General features: G+C 42.2%; 1 protein-coding gene across 2 annotated transcripts in view; it reads left to right on the top strand.

The window, feature by feature from the left end:
• The window catches only part of PHACTR1 (phosphatase and actin regulator 1), a 271226-nt gene that overhangs the window by 11199 nt on the left and 238371 nt on the right, over positions 1–21656 (top strand). For both annotated transcript variants that reach the window (XM_071553248.1, XM_071553246.1), the window contains exons 3-4: positions 1155–1301; positions 3079–3225. In XM_071553248.1, the coding sequence (XP_071409349.1) occupies positions 1155–1301; positions 3079–3225 (294 nt within the window). The remainder of the gene's footprint in view (positions 1–1154; positions 1302–3078; positions 3226–21656) is intronic.

Genomic DNA, 21656 nt, shown 5'->3' with positions numbered 1-21656 from the left:
CAGTTATGGATGAGGTGGAGGGAGAAGAAACACATTGAGAAAGTACTTGTGCATGGTGCTCATGCTTTCAGTGATCAGCCAGATCCCATCTAGCATTTGTGATAATCTTTATCTACTCAGAGAGGGAGTTGAGGCGGATATATTTATAGAGGCTCTTCTGTTTGTGACTTGTAATTTACAGGCTCAGCGCCCAAAGCATTCAACAGCCACTCATAATTACATTGCACATAAAAAACACCTACATTAAAGGGACATTAGCAAGGCTGTAAAGTCCAGTGCTAAATATTTAGGCAGTGCCAAAATGAAGATAGCCTCTGCAACATTAATTCAGTTCCCTTATCCATATGTATTATAGTACAGCTTCTAATTGCATGATGACACAGTAATTTTTTACTATCCTACCATTTGCTTCAACAGTGCATGAAGTGGGCAGTGCTCACTTAATGAGCCAGTATCAAATATTTTGCTTTCTCCTCCTTGAATGCATGGCCCCAAGCCATTCAAACCCTGTTCAGAAGACAGAACTCTTAATTTCCTCATGAGCTTCACTAAAGTGTATGAATACTTTGCAATATTAATGTATTTATATCTTCTCAAAATTCCTACTGAAAGAAAGTGATGATCTTTCTGTTTCATAACTAAGAAAACAAGACAGAAAGTAGCAAAAAGTAGCTGTTTATTTTGAGTGCTGAAGTCAAGACAACAAGAAACTGAATTTTGGAATAGTCAGTGTAGGCATCCTGGCATGTGTTCCAAGCACAGCTTCTACTGATTTTTGCAAATTAAATGACCACTTAAATACTTCCACTGCTCAGGCATCACAGCCTCAGAAAGAGCATTCAGGAAAAGGGAGACTGCAGCTATTGGGAAGTTGAGAAAAAAGTGATTTAAGCTGCAAAACTAGGAACTTTGAACATGCAATCTCTGGCAGCAACAGAGCTACAACTTGTGTCTTTGGGGCACACAAGGCAGCAATCTTTTCTTGGCATCATTCGGTGCAGCCCTTAAATTCTGCAACACACGAGGCAAGAACCTCCCAGCAAACAGCCTGCTATGGATCCTCCCTTCCACTGAGTAATTTTCTTTCTCTTTTCTTCTCTCTTTTATTTTTCTCCCTCTTGCTATTCCCCTCTTCATTTGTGCTTTCTTACCAGCTCGTCGGGCAACTCTTCTCACCGTGCCCACCCTGGTGACAGCAACCTCTGAGGATGACATTGATCGGAGACCCATCAGAAGACTCCGCTCTAAGAGTGACACCCCTTACTTGGAAGAAGCCAGGATCTGCTTCAACCTTGATAATGGTAAGACCACACCTTCCCCAAACAGCATATGATGTTAATTAAAGACTTTTTTTGAGGTGCAGGTGGACCAGATGGTGCTTCCTCCTTCACAAGTGATATGCTGGTTCACCAGATATCCAAAGGTGTTATGGCTGTCTAACTACAAGAACCTTCCTATGTATGAACAGGGATTCTTTTCAAAATTCTCTTGCAAGTACTAACTAAATTTTTCCAGTGAGATCAAGGCAAAATAGAACAGCTTTTCAAACAAAACGTATCTTACCCACTCCAGGTATCCAGAAACATGAAAGTTCTTGCAAACATTTATGAAGGGATTAGAGCTAACAGCAGACTTAGCTAATGTTACAACCATGGAAGAACATCCAAAAAGATGTCCCAAAACATCTATAGGATTAATTGGCAAAAGTGTAACAGAAAACTCTTGGTTCTGCAGGAATGAGTAAGAGAGCTGTCAAAATTCAGACCAGCTAATACTACTATTGCTGCCCTCAGAATTCCTGAGCCTCAGCAACATTCCTTCCTTGGTCTTTTTTCCTCATTGAGGTTGACCAAAACAAAAGAGTTTGGAAGTACTGAAAACTTAGTGAGTTTAAGCAGACTGGTGGGGTTTTTTAAATAAAACCAACTGAATTACATGGGACAAAGTATTACACTCCCAGGCATGTATCAGGAAAGGGTTTCTCCCCCAAAGGGTGGCTGGGCACTGGAACAGGCTCCCCAGGGAAGTGTTCACAGCACAAAGTCTGTCTGAGTTCAAGAGTCATTCAGCCAATGCTCTCAGGCACATGGCGTGACCTTTGGGGTGTCCTGCAAAGGGCCAGCAGTTGGACTCTATGATCCTGATGGGCCCCTTCCAACTTAGCATATTTTCTATGATTCTATGAATTTTAACTCTCACTCTATGTAGCCCTTTTGTGCAACCCTCATATTTTGTTTCAAAACAGCCTTTTAAATTATTTACATTAACAACTAGTGGCCCCAACTGAAATTGAAGTCCCAATGTAGCAGGCAGCCTACAAACCACAGAGTAAGAACATCAACATAAAGACCTGATTACTAAACAGAGAAGCAGAGATGTCACAAAACAGTCTCCAGTTGCAGACGGAGAGCAGAGTCACTGATTTTTGCCTTTGGTCACATTTTTCTCAAAGACCTGCCAAAGTGACTTATGAATACGAGTCCCGGGTTTTAAGTGATGGTCGGTTTTAAACGCTGTGTGACCTCCTGAGTCCCCTTGGCATCTTAAGCTGCCAAGGCGTGGTGCACCATTCCGCTTCACATTCTGGGTTTGCCCAAGGAAGGAGAGGAAGGACCTGAAGGGATGCACCACTAGACATCCCACCGAGTCTTGGTCCAGCCGTGCTGTGAGGTTTGGGATGCCGCAGGCTAGGAGAGAGCCATCCGGGTAGCAGCGCGGCCAGCCGGGCTCACTGGCAGCGTGTGGCACCTGCTGGGAGTCACCCCCGCCGAGACCCTCCCCTGGGGGCGGGATGTCCCCTCCGCCGGGGCCAGGGCCAGGGGTCACGGCTCCGTGTCCCCGGAGCGGCGGCGGGCAGGGGCAGCGGGCAGGGCGGCAGCGGCCGCTCCCGTCCGCAGATCCTTGACGGGTTTTCCCTGTGTCTCCCCCTCCCTCCCTGCGCTCCTTTCTCCCTTTCCCTCTCTCCTTCCCCGTCCTCCCCTCCCCCTGCCCGCGCCTGTCTCCCTCCTCCCTGCCCCTCTGTGCCCCTCTCTGCCCCTCCTTGCCCGGCCGCCCCACGCCGCCGCTCGCCTTCGCCAGCTCGCCGGGCCACGCTGCTCACCGTGCCCACATTAATGGCGGCATCTTCCGAGGAGGACATCGACCGCAGACCCATCCGCCGCGTCCGCTCCAAGAGCGACACCCCCTACCTCGCCGAGGCCCGCATCTCCTTCAACCTCGACACAGGTGAGAGCGGGCACGGCACGGCACGGCACGGCACGGCCCGGCCGGCGGCGGGGGACACGGGGAGGGAAGGGGCCGCCCCCGCCCTCCTCCCCCGGCAGCGCCCGCGGGATGCTCGGACACCGCCGCCCGGCCCTGCCCAGGTGCCTTCGCACCTCGCCGGCCTCCCCCGGCTGCCCCTGCCCCGCACTCTCACCTGGCTGAGCCCTTCGCTGTTCAGCCCCTGTCCCGCTGCGCCGCCCTCTCGACCCGCAGAGCATCGTGCCGCATCCCCAGAACGCTTCTGCTCTGTCCCTTGTCGCCAGGTTCTTATGCTGTACCCCCTGGAGATGCTGCCCTTGGCGTTTTACCGGTCTCTCCCTGTCTCGCTCTTTGCCTTCGTCCCCTGATGGGTTTGTGCCTTAAAAGTGGAAGGAAAACTTGCACCTCTGTTGTCCAATTTTTCTCAGTCTCATGAGGTTCCCCGTTGTCTCAGGGTTGCCTTTTGGAACTCTCAATGAGTATACAGCCTGATGTTTTCTACAAATACACCTCCAACTCCACACATTCACCTCCTCCTGCCTGTTACTGGCATGAACCTCCCGCAGTTCTCTAACTGACCTTCCCGTCCCCTTTCTCCACTGCTGCACCTTCCTCTCTGCCACCTCTTCCTCATGGTTCCCTTGAGATTTCAGCTGTCACCTTCAGTTCATCCTGCACATGATGAAACTATCCTGTTTCTTTCCTACTAGGCCTGTGGCTTTCCCTCTTTCCCTGACCTTTTCTTTCCTTATGGGCTCTGTCAACAGCAAACTACACCAGAGGTTACTTGCTCTCAAAAACAAAGGAAAAGAAAGTTCTTTCTGTTGGTCCTGTGCACCAAACCAGACTTCCTCTGTTTGGGAAGGGGAGGAGTGTGAGAAAGGATCTGTAGGCAGCAGTACTGCAGCCTCCCTCATGTCCCAGCAGTAGCACACAAAATGACCCAACTGTGTAACATTCTTTGATGCTGAGCCTGTCAGATCACTGCCAGCTGTAAAAGGAAAAGAGCTGCCTCCGAGTTGCTGCTTGCCATGCTATGGTCTCCCCCATCCCAACTCCCCCCTTTCAGCTGACAGAAATTGGGAGATGGCAGAGATGCATTTTCTTCTCCATTTGGGGGTGGAACAGATTCCCCTTCCCATCCTGTTACCCTTGCTGCAGTTACACCCTTGGTAATGGCTGATGTGCAGTTTGGTTCTACCATTGCCAGAACAGTTGGTTACGTTGTATGGCGGGTCATTATTTCACTCTCATCATGACTTCTAAATATTATCAAACCATAGGTAAGTTGTGTGGCATTTTTGGGGCACAGGCTGGAAGACCATGCCAGATGCCAGGTTTCAGCTCTATAAAGAACTGAGAGTGAAAACAGAAACAACATCACTGTGCATAAGGTGTAAAAAGAAAAGGATATGTATGGTTATTTGGCTGCTGAAATAACCCTGGGTTGACTTGTGTTCTCACAGGTAACGTTATGACATGTAATTATAAATATATAAACCAGTTAAGAGCAAGGCACCTTCAGGTCACCTGGTGCCTCACATCTCTATGCTGAGCTAGACATACTGACTTTACTACAAGTCCCAGAGGATGTGCAAGCCTCTAGGTACCTCTTTCCTGCAATCCACCAAAGAATTTGATAATTACACTTATCTTCTTTCTGTTCCTCCCCTCCCCCTGGCTCTCTATAATTTGTGTCTTTACTTGCAAACCTGGGAATGGAATTCCATAAAAAGAAATAATGAAAAGAAACACTACTGGTGTATCAAGAAATACAAATGAAAAATGTTGTAAGTCGTGCAAGTGTGTGTTTTCATTAATCCATCTGGTAGTGAATAGTTTGCAGCTCTAAAAAAAAAAAAAACAGTTAAAAAAAGATTGCTTAGCAACCAATATTGAGTGAGTGAGCCAAAAAGCAAGTGAAACGTGCCACTGGTACCCACTTCATTTGTGAGCTGTTGGATTTACGCTTCTGCTTGCTCAGGAAGCACAAACCAAGCTGCCTGGGTTTGAGAACTCTCTAGTCTGAGGAAAAAACCATTAGAAAATGTGCTCAGCTACTTTTGCTCATACTTATTATGCCACCTGACTCAGGGTTTCCTTTTGAATCTTAATTGGTTATGAGACACAGCGTTCTTGCATTTATTTTTTTAGCTCTATGCATGGTGGAAGATACCACCCTGTTTCTAAACCCACCAGGTGCCCATTTGCAGCTTCCTTGCTGGTGTCGTCGCTGCTGTGCCCGGGAGGGTGCCAGGTCGCTGCCGGTGCCCCGGTGCCCTGCGGGCGGAGGGGCCCGAGCTCGGAGCCCGAGGGCGCTGTCCGCTGCCCCCGGTGCTGAAGCCGCTGCGCCGGGGGTGGAGGCTGCGAGTCCCGCCTTGCCCTGTTCCCCCCCGCTGTCCGTGGGTTGGAGGCGCACGTGTGTGCATAGCGGGGGGTGTATCTCTTTGCCTGCGCAGGGGGAAGGCGGTAGGAAGGAAGTAAAGCTGTTTCTTCAACCCACGGATGCAGTCGGAGCTAAAGTGATGCTTGGGGCGCAGGAAAGAACCTCTTCCTTGCATGCTTATCTCCTGCTTTCCATTTAGTGCATTCCACATCTACAGCTGCTGCTCAAGCACTGCTTACAGAGCTGCTTTCCTACAGCTGCTCCGAGTCAAGCTGCGTTCCCCAGTCATTGTCTTCTGTCAGGACATGGTCAGAGCTTGGCTGCACATGCAGCTGGTTTGCTCTGTTGGAACTTAAAATCCACTTTTATTAATGAACCGTAACCAGATGCAGTGAATGCTGCTCTTCTCCACTCTTAATTACAACCACGAGTTAAGAACTATCAGGTTTTTATCTACTTCAGCTGTAAGTTATAATTATACCATTAGTGCTGTTATCTGTATTGTTGAAAACTGAGAGGCTGCATACACAGAGTCAATTACACAATTTGGGTACAGCACATATTTGGTCTGGGTTTTTTTAAAAACACCCAGGATTTGTAAGTGATTAACAGTGCAGATTCTACCTCCCCTTGTACTTTGATTGTATTAACAGCTGTGCTTTGTTTGATTTTCCAAAACATACCAGTTTATTATGTTTGTTTCTAGTATTGATTAATTAACTCACAATTATTACCTAGCATGAGTTGGCAAATGCTGTTCGATTAGTTGTTGCTGGTAAGGGGTTTTTTTGCTGGTGTTCCCAAACTGATTAAAATAGCAAGTTATTTTCCAAACTCAAGGCTATTCTTCCTACTATTATACATATGCAAATCCTATTAATCTGAGTTATGTGCTCATATCAAGAGGATAATTCTTCCCCAAGGATTAAAAGTACCTCTTCTGCAAAAATTAATGTAGCTACGTAACACTGTAAAACCATAGACCATTATAAATTCTTTTTGCATATTTGATACTAAATCAGTCTGCATACAGAAATTAATTTTTAATTTTCTGAACAACTTCCCGCAGTGCAACACTAGAGGAATGTGGAATGTGCTCTCACTTTTGAGTGGTTGTCTTTTGTTTTCTTTATTATCATTAGCAGTCTGGCATTGCTTCATCTCTTAACATCCATCTTTGGCTTTTCATATGCATCTTCTTAAAAGCAGTTTTCAAATTGTCTTTCTGACCTTCTGATTCAGACATCTAAAAGCTAATCCAAAATTACTTCTGAAAACTTGGGCCTCCATCTGTGACAGTTGTTCAATAACATAATCCCTTTCCTCTGCCAGCTGACAAGTTAAAGTGTTTTTTTTAATAGATTTTGACCTATTACAGGTTTTGACTGGTTTCTATTCTTCCTTTTGCAAAATACTGTACTTTTAAAATGGCAATGCATGGTAGGTAGCTTTGAAGCTTGATAAATTGACAGAGGAGAATTCCTGATAAGGAAATAGACCACTTAAAAACTCACTAAATGATCCAGGATGTGTGAGCTTTTCTTCTGCCTCACCCTTCATGCAGCTGTTTGGGGAATCCCTGTCAAAATTTCATTGGGGGAACTACCACATTAAGCTGATCTTGTCAGATTCTCTTTTAGCTCTTCAAGTGCTAGTCATTATTGAAGGTATTTCTATATACAGGCAGATATCTTACTCATTTGCAGCCAAAAAAGAGTAAGCTTTGCACTGCAGTCCTGTGCAAAGCTGATTCTAGCAGACTGACTTCGTGTTAAGTGATGCAAGAAGTTGTCTTTATCTCAGCTCCACAATCGTTCAGGGAGTTCACCAAATGTCAGCATTCATTTGAACAAGTGTGATTGTCTACTTATTTAACCTGGCAGTGGAGACTCATGGAGAATGCAGGCCAATGCCTTGGAGAAGGTGTAAGTCCAGAATTCCTGCAGTAGCTGTAGAAGGGCTCAGCAAAGAGAGGGTGTTCCTTTAGAAAGAATATATTTAGCTTCCATGCTGTGAAATGAGAGGAGGGAAGCTTTTGAATGTGAATAAATCCCTCCCACCCTGACTTAAAGTGCCTACCAGTGGTGAACAGAAGCCAGAGGAGTGGCCAGAGAAATGCAGGAGCTGAGCTCTGATGACAGAGAGGGAGAGAGGTAGTGACAGATGGGACTTGACAGAGGTGGTGCATCCTGTGTTGGCTGTGGAGCCCAGCTCTCTCACGTGGCCCTGAAGTGTAGCACAGAATTTTAGGGTGTTGAAGTCACTCAGCAATCTCACTGAAGTAGCTGGATCCTCAAGTGATTTAAGTTGTTTGTTGACTTCAGCCAGGGTTCTCTGCTCCCTTTCAGTGATGAAAGGTCTGTTTTATCTCTTTGTGGTACAGAGCCACGTGTTCTCCTGGAATGTGTTCTGGGAAAGCAAAGCTGGGAGGGAAAGGACTGAGTGGCTCTGCATAATTTTGCCATGTGTACAGGAGAAAGGTCCTTGTGTCTATAAAGGCAATTGAACTTTGTACCGCTTGCTGTTCTTAAGCAGTGACGAATAAATCACACCGGGGAGAGACAAAAACCGTAACGTCAGCCTGTGGTAGTGCTGCTGCAAGCAGAATTAATTCACAGGGTGTAAAGAGGGAGGAGGATCCTGGCAGAAATTGCTGAATGGCTGAGACAAATGTTGGTGAGCTGGGAAATGTTCACAGTCGGCTGTTTCTGTCCTGCAGGGCTGGTGAGGGAAAGCCAGGACACAAAGGGGGACTGTTGGTTTAATACACAGGAACTTTCCCAGTCTGAATCTCACTGTCCTGGCACCTTCCACACTCTATTTAGGCCCTGATGCTTCTTACAGCCCTCATGGTAGGCTTATTGTCACTGTTTGTACCTCTGTGTTCACTCCATTAAAGAGCTTTAGAGCTGTGCAGAAAATTTTGAGAGTAAAATGAATGATTTTCCTTTCTAGTGTAATGTTGTTAGTGAATTAGCCTCATGCATGTTGATTTGCCTGGAAGGATATGATACATTTTTCTGCAGTGATCAAGAAGGGCTTCTTGAACTTAAGTTGCCACTGTGTGAAATAAGAAAGAATATTTATACAGCTCACTGAGGTGGGTAAATTGTAAATAGGTGAAAATAAAGTGAAATGACTTAGCTGGATTTTCTGCAGGAAATCTCCATCACATTAATTTTTAATTTTCTTTAAAACCCATCATTTGATTTAATAGTCTGTTTTGAAGTTTCTGAGTTTGCTCCTGGTCATCCTCACATATGATTTAGTGCACTAACCCAGTTAATCATTTCTGCAGTCAATTGAAATCTTATCACATTTGGAGTTGTGTTGTTTCATTCTTGTTTATCCAGTGTATGTTTGAGTATAACCATAATAAAATACTCTGCACAGTTTCATGACATATGAATACATGGTCTCTAAAATTATATAAGAATCTCAACTACCCTGAGATTAGCTCAGTTGGTTAAAACTTGGTTGTAATAATGCCAAGGTCGTGGGTTCAATCCCCTGTGTGGGCCATTGACTGAAGAGTTGGACTCGATGATCCTTGTGGGTCCCTTCCAACTCAGAATAATCTGGGATTCTGTGATATGGACCTCACAGATAAGAAATAAGGGCAATCTGAAGGGCATGCTTGTCTTTTTTTAAAATACTTTCAAATTATGGTGGTTTTAAGATTTCAGATAGAAAAGACTGGCCTTGGGAGAACAGAGGAGAGATAAATATGCAGTAGTAGGCTTTCTAATATGTGTGGGAGGTTTTATTTCTTTCTGGAGAAAGATTAGGAAAAAATGAATGCTTGGAAAATTTCCACTTTCTTGCTATGCTCTAATCACTCCCTCAGATTATTGTCATGGAGATCCCGTCATACTTAGGAAGCCAAATCACTGGGTTTGGTAAAGCATTTTTTTAATACCTTTATAAAAGGGCCTGAGGAACTGTCCTCCTTTGCCATCAGGCATTGCCTCACCAAACCTTGTGCCTGTACTTTAAGTGAGTGATGGCTGTTAGGCTTAATGCTGCTTAATTTGGAGTACAGCTGGAGATGGGATGTGTGCCTGTCACTCATCTCCTGGCTGTTTTCCAGTGCTGGGAGCATGAGGACACACACCAGGAAAAAAGAACATCCAAGGGGAAAGCCACCCACCATGTGGCAAGGATAGCCCATTTGAGATAACCAGCCCTTCCCAGGGCTAAGTGGCTGAAAGCATCTCTGTATCAACAGGGTAAACAGTCTGTTTTGAGGGAATGGATCTTAAGAGCAACTGAGGTTTTAACTCTTGTACTTGACTTTGGAGACCTTTGGTTTAGGACTATGACCTTCACTGAGTGCCAGATGGGAATAAGTTTTCAGGTTGTCCAAGTCCTGTTAAAGGGGAAAGATGCCTCTGCTTCCCCACCTTCCATCCAAAAGGAATTGTTGATGCAGCCTTTAGTTAACAAATATAACTGAAGACAATTTGAAAGGAAAAGTATGGTTAGTCAAAATGATGGAACTGGCTAGATGAAAATTATATAAGGTCCATTTCTCTAAAAGCTGAAAGTTTTTTTTAACCATTCTAATGGCACTGCACAAATCCATCACCTTTCTGTGTCAGGGGGCAGCTGATACCCCTGCAGTAAATGACACCAACACTGCTGTGGAACAACTGTGTCAGGAGGCAGAAGGAAGGAGGGAAGGAGGGAAGGAAGGAAGGAAGGAGGGAAGGAAGGAAGGAGGGAAGGAAGGAAGGAAGGAAGGAAGGAAGGAAGGAAGGAAGGAAGGAAGGAAGGAAGGAAGGAAGGAAGGAAGGAAGGAAGGAAGGAAGGAAGGAAGGAAGGAAGGAAGGAAGGAAGGAAGGAAGGAAGGAAGGAAGGAAGGAAGGAAGGAAGGAAGGAAGGAAGGAAGGAGGGAAGGAGGGAGGGAAGGAGGGAGGGAAGGAGGGAGGGAAGGAGGGAGGGAAGGAAGGAGGGAAGGAGGGAAGGAAGGAGGGAAGGAAGGAAGGAAGGAGGGAAGGAGGGAAGGAAGGAGGGAAGGAAGGAGGGAAGGAAGGAGGGAAGGAAGGAAGGAGGGAAGGAAGGAAGGAAGGAAGGAAGGGAAGGAAGGAAGGAAGGAAGGAAGGAAGGAAGGAAGGAAGGAAGGAAGGAAGGAAGGAAGGAAGGAAGGAAGGAAGGAAGGAAGGAAGGAAGGAAGGAAGGAAGGAAGGAAGGAAGGAAGGAAGGAAGGAAGGAAGGAAGGAAGGAAGGAAGGAAGGAAGGAAGGAAGGAAGGAAGGAAGGAAGGAAGGAAGGAAGGAAGGAAGGAAGGAAGGAAGGAAGGAAGGAAGGAAGGAAGGAAGGAAGGAAGGAAGGAAGGAAGGAAGGAAGGAAGGGAAGGAGGGAAGGAGGGAAGGAGGGAAGGAGGGAAGGAGGAAGGAAGGAAGGAAGGAAGGAAGGAAGGAAGGAAGGAAGGAAGGAAGGAAGGAAGGAAGGAAGGAAGGAAGGAAGGAAGGAAGGAAGGAAGGAAGGAAGGAAGGAAGGAAGGAAGGAAGGAAGGAAGGAAGGAAGGAAGGAAGGAAGGAAGGAAGGAAGGAAGGAAGGAAGGAAGGAAGGAAGGAAGGAGTCTCGTTGCTTTGGGATCAGAATATGCAGACCTGGTGTCTCACAACTGTCTGCAGTGGGTGTGATTTTAAGGCTTCTGTACTGCTTGTTTGCTTGGCTCTTCAAGAAAAGTGATGCTGTGGAATTTGCCTGAGTAAGAAGTTACTTCTATGTTTGCATTTTGCTCAATGAGCCTGTTGGGTTAACACACCAAGTTTATTCCTGCAAGCTGATATGCTGAAATATCCTTTTGTTTTTCTTGTTTCATCAGTAAACCATAGTTTTGTTTCTTGGAATCGGGTCTTTAAGGAAAATACAGTTTTCCAAAACTTTGGATAAAATGTCCGAACTTGCGACCTGGTTCAGACTTCTTTGCTGTAAAATTCAGTAAAAAGACAGAACCTAATTCTCAGTAACAGGTATAATTAGTTTTAATGCTTAATTACTCTGAGTCAACTAATTGGTTTCATTGGGACTAGTGACAGTAATACATTGGGACTACTGACAGTAATACTCAGAGCTAGGCATGTAAGTGCCTTCAGAATCAGCCTTAAAGTTTGTAAGTTTTTGCAATATGACAAAAGTCATTAGTGCAGAAAGAATGTCCTGAGCTGTCTGTTTTCAAATATAAAATGTCAATGTTAATGAAATATGGTGTAATTACTGGTTATTTCTCGTGCTTATACTTTAGACTACAGAATGAGTGTGAAATGTTATTGTTCTGTAGTGAAATAACTCTTGGCTGCCTTCCTGCTTTCTTGGGGATGAACATTCATAACAATTTATCTCTTGTGGATAAGGTGCAAAAAATGTCAGTTTTAACATTTTCATTGTATTAACGTGATGTATTTTACATGGCAACACAACTTGTTGATGCAGTGCACTAGAAAAGTTTATTTTCCTTCATAATACTACTAGGGTAATATTATTTATAATCATGCAATAATCACTTTTAATCTTGTTTTATATTGATGTGCTGATGCTATAGCTTGACCCTCAGTATGTGGCTGCCTTCCCCAGGTTTCCTTGCAGAGCCAATGTTGCTGAATATTTTAAAAAATAATTATTGCCTTTACTGCAGACTTCATAATAATTGTCATACCTTAAAATTACAGTTCAATCTATATGAATGTCAATATGATGACCCAAGAAGACCTTAATGAGTGGCAAATTCAGCAAAAAAAAAAAAAGTATGGAGGCAGAGTTGAAAAATTAAATCCTCCTGTTTCTTCTCCACTCCAGGTTCACTGTGGTTTCATTCTGGTTGTGAAGCACATAAGACAGGGGAAGTATGTGACAAGTGTTTGCATATACTTGTGTTTTTATATGGACACAGCCCATTTTTACTATGATGGATAACAACTGCAGTGCATACTTTAGTTAATCAGGAACTTCTTGCTATGCATAATTTATGGTGCAATATCATTTTTACAGTTAATGCTTGCAGTACTTGGACAGACAGACACCTGGTTAATAGTTTATAAGCAAATTAAATAGTTGATGTATTATTAAAATGAAAGAGAAATTTCATCAGGGCTAAATCTATTTCTTTGCTACAGTGTTGGAAATTCAGTTAAAGCCTGAGTTGAACTTGATGCCCCAAATTGAGGAGGACCTTTTTGCCTGCTTGTGTGTGCTTATTTCTGTTCTCTGGGTAAAGGGTAAGGAGTCTACTGACAGATTTGAGAACTGACTGGGGTGCAAGCCCTTGGGAAAAATGTTCTTATATTCCCCCGTGTTACAACAGTGTTAAGCCATCAGAAACACTGTTAGGTTAAAAGATGCTCTTTCAATCTAGTCCCACTTTGCTACAGCCTTGTACTAAGCCTTAAGAATCTCTTTTAGAACAGAAAATATGCTCCCAGTTAGGATGAAATGAAACATTAATAGTTATCATAGAATCATAGAATGGATTGGGTTGGAAAAGACCTCCCGGATCATCAAGTCCAACCCTTGGGCCAACTCCAGTCCCTTTACCAGATCATGGCACTCAGTGCCACGGCCAAGCTCAGTTGAAAAACCTCCAGGGATGGGGAATCCACCCCCTCTCTGGGCAGCCCATTCCAATGCCTGAGCACTCTCTCTGCAAAGAAGTTTTTTCTCATCTCCAACTTAAATTTCCCCTGGCAGAGCTTGAGCCCATCATGCCCCCTTGTCCTATTGCTGAGTGCCTGGGAGAAGAGACCAACCCCCACCTGGCCAGAACTTCCCTTCAGGCAGTTCCAGACAATGCTGAGGTCACCTCTGAGCCTCCTCTTCTCCAGGCTGAACACCCCCAGCTCCCTCAGCCTCTCCCCACAGCACTTGTGCTCCAGTCCCTTCACCAGCCTCGTTGCTCTTCTCTGGACTCACTCCAGCACCTCAATATCCTTTCTGAACTGAGGGGCCAATTATACTGCAATATTCTTTGAGAAAGAGATCACTGCCATCCGACATCTGTAATGGTCCTTTGTTTTCCTTGCTGAGATTACAATGGTACAGTGTTCATACATAAGTTTTCTTTTGCTTCATTCTGTTTTCTTGCACTAGAGAAGTGATGTGATGTTTGGAGGAGAGTGGCTCTTCCCCATGTTCATCCTCAGCTGTGGGAGCATTTGGGTATAAAGGTCACATTGTGCAGTCTGCTGGTGAAGAGCTCTGTAGTTGGCTGCTCTTCTGGTCAGTGTGGGTAAAGGTGCTTTATTGAAGATACTGAGGTGGAGAGTTGGGAATAAACAGCATTAAGCTGCTAATGAGTCGTCATTGTTTATATTTAAAGCAACTTGGCATGTTCATCCACTTACCAACAATTTAGTTTTGTCTTCCCACTTTCTTTGTTTATCATTCCTTATGACTTACACTACACATCAAAGTTCTTTTTGGATTTCATTGGCCTGATGAATGTTTTTCCAAAAACCTTTTAAAGTTTTGGGTTTTTTCAAAAATTACTTTTTTTTCGAAATTCATTTTTTTTTCAAAATTCATTTTTATCAAAATTCATTTTTTCAAAATTAATTTTTTCAGAATTTTTTCAAAATTCATTTTTTCAAAATTCTTTTTTTTCAAAATTCATTTTTATCAAAATTCATTTTTTCAAAATTATTTTTTTCAGAATTAATTTTTCAAAATTCATTTTTTTCAAAATTCAGTTTTTTTCAAAATTCAGTTTTTTCAGAATTAATTTTTTCAAAGTTAATTTTTATCAAAATTCATTTTTCAAAATTATTTTTTTCAGAATTAATTTTTTCAAAATTAATTTTATCAAAATTCATTTTTTTAAAAAATTCATTTTTTCAAAATTCACTTTTATCAAAATTCATTTTTTCAGAATTCATTTTTTTTAAAAATTCATTTTTTCAAAATTCATTTTTTCAAAAATTTTTTTTTCAAAATTCATTTTTTTCAAAATTCATTTTTTCAAAATTCATTTTTATCAAGATTCATTTTATCAAAATTCTTTTTTTCAAAATTCATTTTATCAAAATTCATTTTTTTCAAAATTCATTTTTCTAAAATTCATTTTTATCAAAATTAATTTTTTCAAAATTAATTTTTTTAAAATTCATTTTTTTCAGAATTAATTTTTTCAAAATTAATTTTTTTTCAAAATTCATTTTTTCAAAATTCATTTTTATCAAAATTCATTTTTTTCCGAGATTCATTTTTTCAAAATACAATTTTTTCAAAATTCATTTTTATCAAAATTCATTTTTATCAAAATTCATTTTTTCAAAATTCTTTTTTTTTTCAAAATTCATTTTTTCAAAATCCATTTTTATCAAAACTGATTTTTATCAAAATTCATTTTTTTTCAAAATTCATTTTTTCAAAAATACTGGGTTGAAGTATCAAAAAAATTAAATGAAAAGCAACTGATCATTTTAATTTTCTCCCTGTGGAAACACAGCAAACTCTTGGAGCATTTCAAAGCTAATGATAAAAAATTAACCAGGGCTAAGTAATTACATGTGAAATAATAGCCTGTAATTATGAGGCAAGAAGAAATCAATAAGGCTCAAGTTTTATTTAAGTCTCATCTCAAGTCTCAGAAGAACAAACCATTCTGTGAGATAAATTTGACAAGGTTGCTTCACGTAATAATTTTCAGAACAAATGAGTTGACAAATTATTTTTTAAAGAAAACAAGATGGGCATCACTGAATAACCTTGGGGTCTAACCTTGCAAGCTTTCCCCTCTGCAAACAATGCTAAAGGAGACCCGAGGGGAGAGTGGCAAAAGTCTCTGGTTGGGGAGCATCATTATACAGATGGAATACAGGCTTTTTGTTCACAGGCTTCATGAGAGACTGGTAGGAAGCCAGGGGAAAGAATCCCCAAAATTAAGGCAACACAGGCCATGTGGTGTCATTAAAACATGGCAGGGCTTACTAAAAACTGCTGGTAGTTAATGCTGCCCTAAGCACAGAAATGTGATCTTAGCAGATCCCCACCTAAGTGGCTGTGTGTACACCCAGAGGGATGTGGCAGCAGCCTGAGGAGCGTGCAGGGACCATCTGTTAACCAGCATGTGCTTAAGAGGCTTAAAATGGGCAGCGAGGGATCTCTCTAGATGTGCAACTTGCTCTTTCAATTACACAAGCCAACGGCAGGTAGGCAGGTCAGCAGCAGTGCTGAGTGTTCCTTCCTTCATCAGAGCTGTTTCTTCTGTGACTTTTGGTAACACTTACTGACATTTGTAGCCAGTTGTGGTTTTAAGAAGCACTAGTGTTGAGAGGATGCAAAATTTAGGACCTGCTGCTCATCATTTTGGAGATACATCCAGGTTTTAAAGTTCTTTCTTGCCCTTGTTGCTAAAATAGAACATTGTCTCAGCTGTATATCAGCGTGGTGAATAGAGGCACTTCACTTTTGTTAGAGTCACAACAGAAATTATCAATAAGAGATTGAAGGATATACTGGAGGAAGTGAACATGGTGGCAATATTAGAGGTAGTAAAATCCAGAGCTGGTTTAGCAAAAGGTCATTCAAAACATCTGGCCTCCCCTGCAACTTTTTGTTACTATGTTGGAACATATTTAGTCCTTTCTGTTGATTTAAGTGAAACTGTGGGGTTATGTTATGTGTGCAGTAGAGCTTTGGTGTACCACAGCCCTGGTGTACATCCAACTTCCCTTGCTGAATGGTACATTGAGAACTGACTATTTTCCTCCTTTTAGAATTTTACACTGAATTTAAGGCAGAATTAGAAAGTGGCTTAAGCAGGGAAATGTAGGTTGAGTCTTGAAGAAGGCATTCTCTGTAGTTTAGACCAACTTTCATATTTTTGTATCTTGCTACTTTAGAAAAAGTTCCAGGACTGTATATAAAGGTGCCCCTCATCCATTTGTTTTATTGGGTGGAAAGAGTAATAGTCCTGTTGCTCCCAGCATGACCCCTTAACTAATGCATCATTCAAAGAACTCAGGTAAACATCAGTTGTCCTTCCCCTGTCTTCAAATGTTCCCTGAAGTCTCCAGGATAAGTAATCTCCAACTTCCATTGCATCCTTTCCATGAGGAGGAAGCTCAGAAGACCTAGATATGATACAGAAGGATTGGAATAATGGAGAAGAGGACCTGTGTTGTGTCTTTCCTCAAACACTGTGGCCTTAAGCAAGCTTAATAATTGTATTTGCCAACAAATTTTCCTTTCCAAATTTTAGGAGGGATGAAAATGTTTTCTGGGAAGAACTGGTATTTACAGAATAAGGGGAGAATGCCTGAAGTGGTTTCAATCATTAAGATATAGTTCTTTCCCTGAAAAGAAGATTTTGGGGCTGAAGAAAGATGTTCCTCTGTGCTAGAATTGAATGTGCTGTGTTTTCTTCCTGCTTACTGAGATTTAGAGGACTGTATTTTCTAAATGTAGTATCTCACTTTGCTTCCCAATAAACATTACCAAACCACGTTCTATAAATGTCTATGCACAGAGTGTTTTGTGTGAGCCAGAGATGTTTTTTCTTTCTAGAACCTTTGCACCTTGCTACACAACTGCACAGGTATTTATGTATGTCCTTTAAAGATTTTATTCTCATCCATAAATGAAAACCTAGAGTTAGTCCCTTTTTTCTGAGAGGCCTCTGATGCTTTTCTCTTAGGAGCCCCTTTCCTTAATTCTGTGCCATTCTGTGTGATAAGGGTGGTGCTTTCTCTGAAGGACTTATCCCCCTTTCTTCTGAAGTCTGCACCACAGTCATCTTTCTTTTGAAACTGGAGAACTGTGAAGAAACAAGGTATTTGTCAGAGTTTTTCTGCACTCGTCTTCATATTGGCTAAAGCAGTGACTACAAAAGCCAGGAAAGGTTCTTTTTCAGGAATTTATGTACTGAGTCAACAGCAACCTGAAGCTACACTGGCCTCAGAGCAAAGGATTAAACATACATCTAGTGCAGAGAAGTTTTTCATGTCATTCAATGTCTTGTTGCTTCACTTATATAATTTATCCTGTGAGGATTACAATGATGTGTTTGCTGTTAGATGCTCCTCACCTTAGAAACCTTTCCTGGTATCTCCAAAATTCAGTAAAAGTGATGTCTTTGTAAATTTTTCAGGCTTCTTTCTTCCCTCTCCCCTCAGGAAAAGAATACAAAATATGAGAAGGTAAGTTGCCTTTTAATGCAGTTCTGATATGGTTCACAGTGGCTTGAAAACAAATGAAAAAATGTTCAGAAAAATAGATCTGATTTCCTTTTCATTTAAATAATGTGTCTATCCTACAGCTCTCTTACATAACATGATTTTTAGTCCCAAATGCATAAGGAATCTGTAGCTCTGCTTACTTTTTACACTCCATCATAATGAGCCTCCCAAAACAAGCCTTAAATGGTTGCAGGGTAATTTAGGTTCACTGGTGCAATGGTAACTGGAGTCTATATTTAATTAGTCTCTCTGTAAAGCAGAATTGCTGCATCATATTTGAAACCCTTTTAATGGTATTAATGAAATATGTCTTACAGGAACTTTAGCTTGATGATCAGTGTGGTTAGTATTTAAATTTTCTGCAAATTTAGCTCCAGTTGCACAGATGAAACAGGTTCTTACAGACTGACATTACAGCATCCTTATTCATATAAATACATATTCTATTACAGTTCTGTAATTAGCCATGGGAGAGAACTGCTACCTCCCAAATGGCTTATTGTGGCTGTGGACGTTCAGGAAAGCACTGATGCATCAAGAGTCATCCTTAGCAGCCATCAGAAGTGTGTTCCTGAATCAGTCTCTTAGGTTGGGAAAAAACCTGCTCTGTGGAAACCATCACAGAATCACAGAGTGGTTTGGGTTGGAAGGAACTGTTAAATATCAGCTCTGCAACAAGCAGGGACTTTTTCAGCTAGGTTGGGTTGCTCAGAGCCCTGTGCAATCTGACCTTGAGTGTTTCCAGGGATGATGCATCTATGACATCTCTGTTCCAGTGTTTCACCACCCTCATTGTAAAAAATTTCTTCCTTGTATCTAGTCTAAATTGACCCTCTTTGAATATAAAACTGTTTCCCCTTGTCCTATCACAATAGGCCCTGCTAAAATGAATGTCCCCATATTTCACACTAAGGTCTTCTTCAGAGCCTTCTCTTTTCCAGGCTGGAGAACCCCAACTCTCTTAGCTTTTTTCTTAGGAGAGGCTTTCCATCCTTCTGGCTGTTTTTGTGGCCCTTCTCTTGACGTGGTCCAGCAGGTCCCTGGAGTTACAGGACCCCAGAGCTGGGTGCAACACTCCAGGGGTCTCATGAAAGCAGAGTAGAGGGGCAGAATCCCCTCCCTTGACCTGCTGCCCACGCTGCTTTTGATGCAGCCCACGATGCTGTTGGTTCTTTGGGCTGCAGGGGCACATTGCTGGGTCATGTCCAGCTTTTCATCAGTCTGTGCCCCCAGGCCCATCTCCAGCATCTCTGTATTGATACTTGGTGTTGTCCCAATCCAGGTCAGAATTCCAGCAGGTCTCCTTTAAAATAATAATGACTGTCAGATTACACATTATCTGGCAGTTAATGGAGCAGCAGGGGGTCTAGTACTAGAATCTAAAATGCCAAGAAAAGAAAAAGCCAAATGTTGTCACAAATACTCTGCACTCTGGAAAAAGATGGAGGTGAAACTGGAGGACTAAACTTTGCCTTGTACTCAGGAATTCCTTTTTCACAGAAAGAATAGAGTTTGTGGTGAGATGTGAAGGGTAAACTAATATTTCATCTGAAGAAATATGACACATTCTAAACTTAAGTAATTATCAGCAACCAAGAAATTACAAGATAACTTTTGTTTCTTTTCTTCTACCTTTTAAATTTTTAATGTGCTCCAGCTCTGGTGTTCACAGAACAGCTTAGCATCTAAAGACCCAGAACAGTAATGAAAAGAAAAAAAAATAACCACCTGTAATCATTAAATTTGTAATTTGCAGTTATCATCATTTAATTCAATGTGAACATTTAAAAAAGGGGGAAGAAAACTCTCACCCAGAGCTGAGAATGTACACTGAGGGCTTTTTTCTTGCTTTACTACTGTTTTCATTAAAAAAAAAAAAAAAGAAAAAATAGAGAGAAAGAATATATATATAAAGGAGGAATTTTTGTATCACTGCTGCACAGACTGGTTTGTTAAGTGAACCATCACAAACCTGGTAATCCTCAACATTTGGGGCTTTATGCTGAGTCCAAAGGTAACATGCTCTGAGGAGCAGCTCCTGGCTGGAGCAGCCCCATTTATTTCAGTGAGACTACAGAGATGAGAAGGGGCTGCAGAACCAAACTCTGCCTTGAACCCCAGCTCTGTTGTCCTGTCCTCAGGCAGGTGGGAGGCAAAGGCACTCAGCATTATTCCTCCCAGAGCAAAAGGCCACTGTTTCATCTTTCTGCTGCATGGGATGACCTGTTTTCCCCATGTGGTCAGTCTGGACCCTACTGAGCAGTCGTCCTCCTGCTGGGGTAGATGTGGAGCCCAAGGAGCATTAAAGTCATTTATGTGTCTCAGAGCCAGCCATGCTCTCCTCATGTGTCAGGGAAGGAATCTGCCCTTCAGGGCTCTCCTGCTGTGCCGTTCTGTGCTGCTGCCAGTGTGGAGTTATCCCTTGAAGACACAAGGATATTTGTCCCTTTATATTTGTCTGAAAAGGACTGATACTTCCTTTCTTGTTCAGATCTGTGTCAATGAGAAGGAACCCCTGTGAGCTAAGCTATTGTAAACCCAGTCAGAAGGAGATGTAAATAATGCAAGCCCTCATGCTAAAATTATCTGGATTTTTCTACTTTCTGCCTTGCTGGTCTGTAGGTAAGATTTGTTAGTGGGTGAGATGGTTGATGTATCTGGTTGGGCTTTTAGTGAGTAATCCAGGATGGGGGATAGCAATGCATTGGTTGTACTTAAAGCTGAAAGAGAAGGAAGTTCATGTACTTTTCAGCCTGATGGGAGTACTTTCCAGTGAGTATCAGTGGTCCTTCTGAGCCCCACAGACTTTGGTGATCCTGCTCTGGTTTTCCTCTGAGTGCAGTTCTTAAGTTATCTCCAGGGAGTTGTGTTTCCTCTTGGCAAGTAAAGTTACTGAAAATCCAGTAAGTGATCTGTATGAGCATCATTTAAATTCTCTGTATAGTATTTGAATACAAATCCTTGGCCAGCCCTTTACTGTTCTTTCTACTACCTGGTTCTCAGCTAGTGCATACATAGTTCCATGTTGTTCTGCCACCTTTCAGCTCCTTTGTCTGGAGGCTGAGGCATGAAAGCTGAAGTCACTCATTCAGCTGTTGCTGGGCTGGAAGAGTTCAGTGTAACATTGATCCTCCTTACTGCAGAAACTGGTGACATTCTAGGAGAGCCCCAGTGAGCATAGGTAAAGTTTTCATGATTGAGGCAAGGAGAATCTGAAGTGAAGAGAGAGAAGATGGAGTTTCAAACCAGTCATAGCTCACCATCTCTTAGACTGGTGGGGTTACCAGTAAAGAATTCTGCCTTTATGTTTTCAACAGCCTTGTGAATGAGTTATCAGCATTTACCCTGAAGAGAAGCTTAAAAAAATCCTTAAAGGGTTAGGAGTAAGCTGCATTCATTTGTAGGTAAAGCTTTTGAGGTTTCTTTTGGTCTTGGGGATGTATGGTTCAGCTAAACCAAAAACATTGTGCTGTTTCCTCTGTGTCTTTACTACTCGGTAAAGTATCTTCTAACCATCCCTTTATTAATTTTGTGGTTTCCTTTTGCTGTTGCTTCACAAGATAGTTAATGTTGGATTCCATTCCATGGCCATGGGAAAGTAGTGATCAACCAGACAAAAGAAGCACAGAAAGAATCTCTTAAGACTGGGATTTAATGTGCTGTTTTCCTGTACAAGTGTATCTTAAATGCCTGTGTGACCATTCAGTCAAACAAGAAATTAGTAACATGTTTAGTGTAATTGAACATTTGTGGTAATGTGTATAGCAGATAATTCCTACTGACAGTAAGCTCTGAAAATATCAACCTGAATATTTTCTGACAAAACTTTCCATGTGGCAAAACATACAT

Source organism: Pithys albifrons, chromosome 4 (genome assembly GCF_047495875.1).
Source record: "Pithys albifrons albifrons isolate INPA30051 chromosome 4, PitAlb_v1, whole genome shotgun sequence".
NCBI classification, from domain to species: domain Eukaryota; kingdom Metazoa; phylum Chordata; class Aves; order Passeriformes; family Thamnophilidae; genus Pithys; species Pithys albifrons.
Note: the sequence above shows the minus strand (reverse complement) of the source record. Positions and strands in the feature narration are given on the sequence as shown.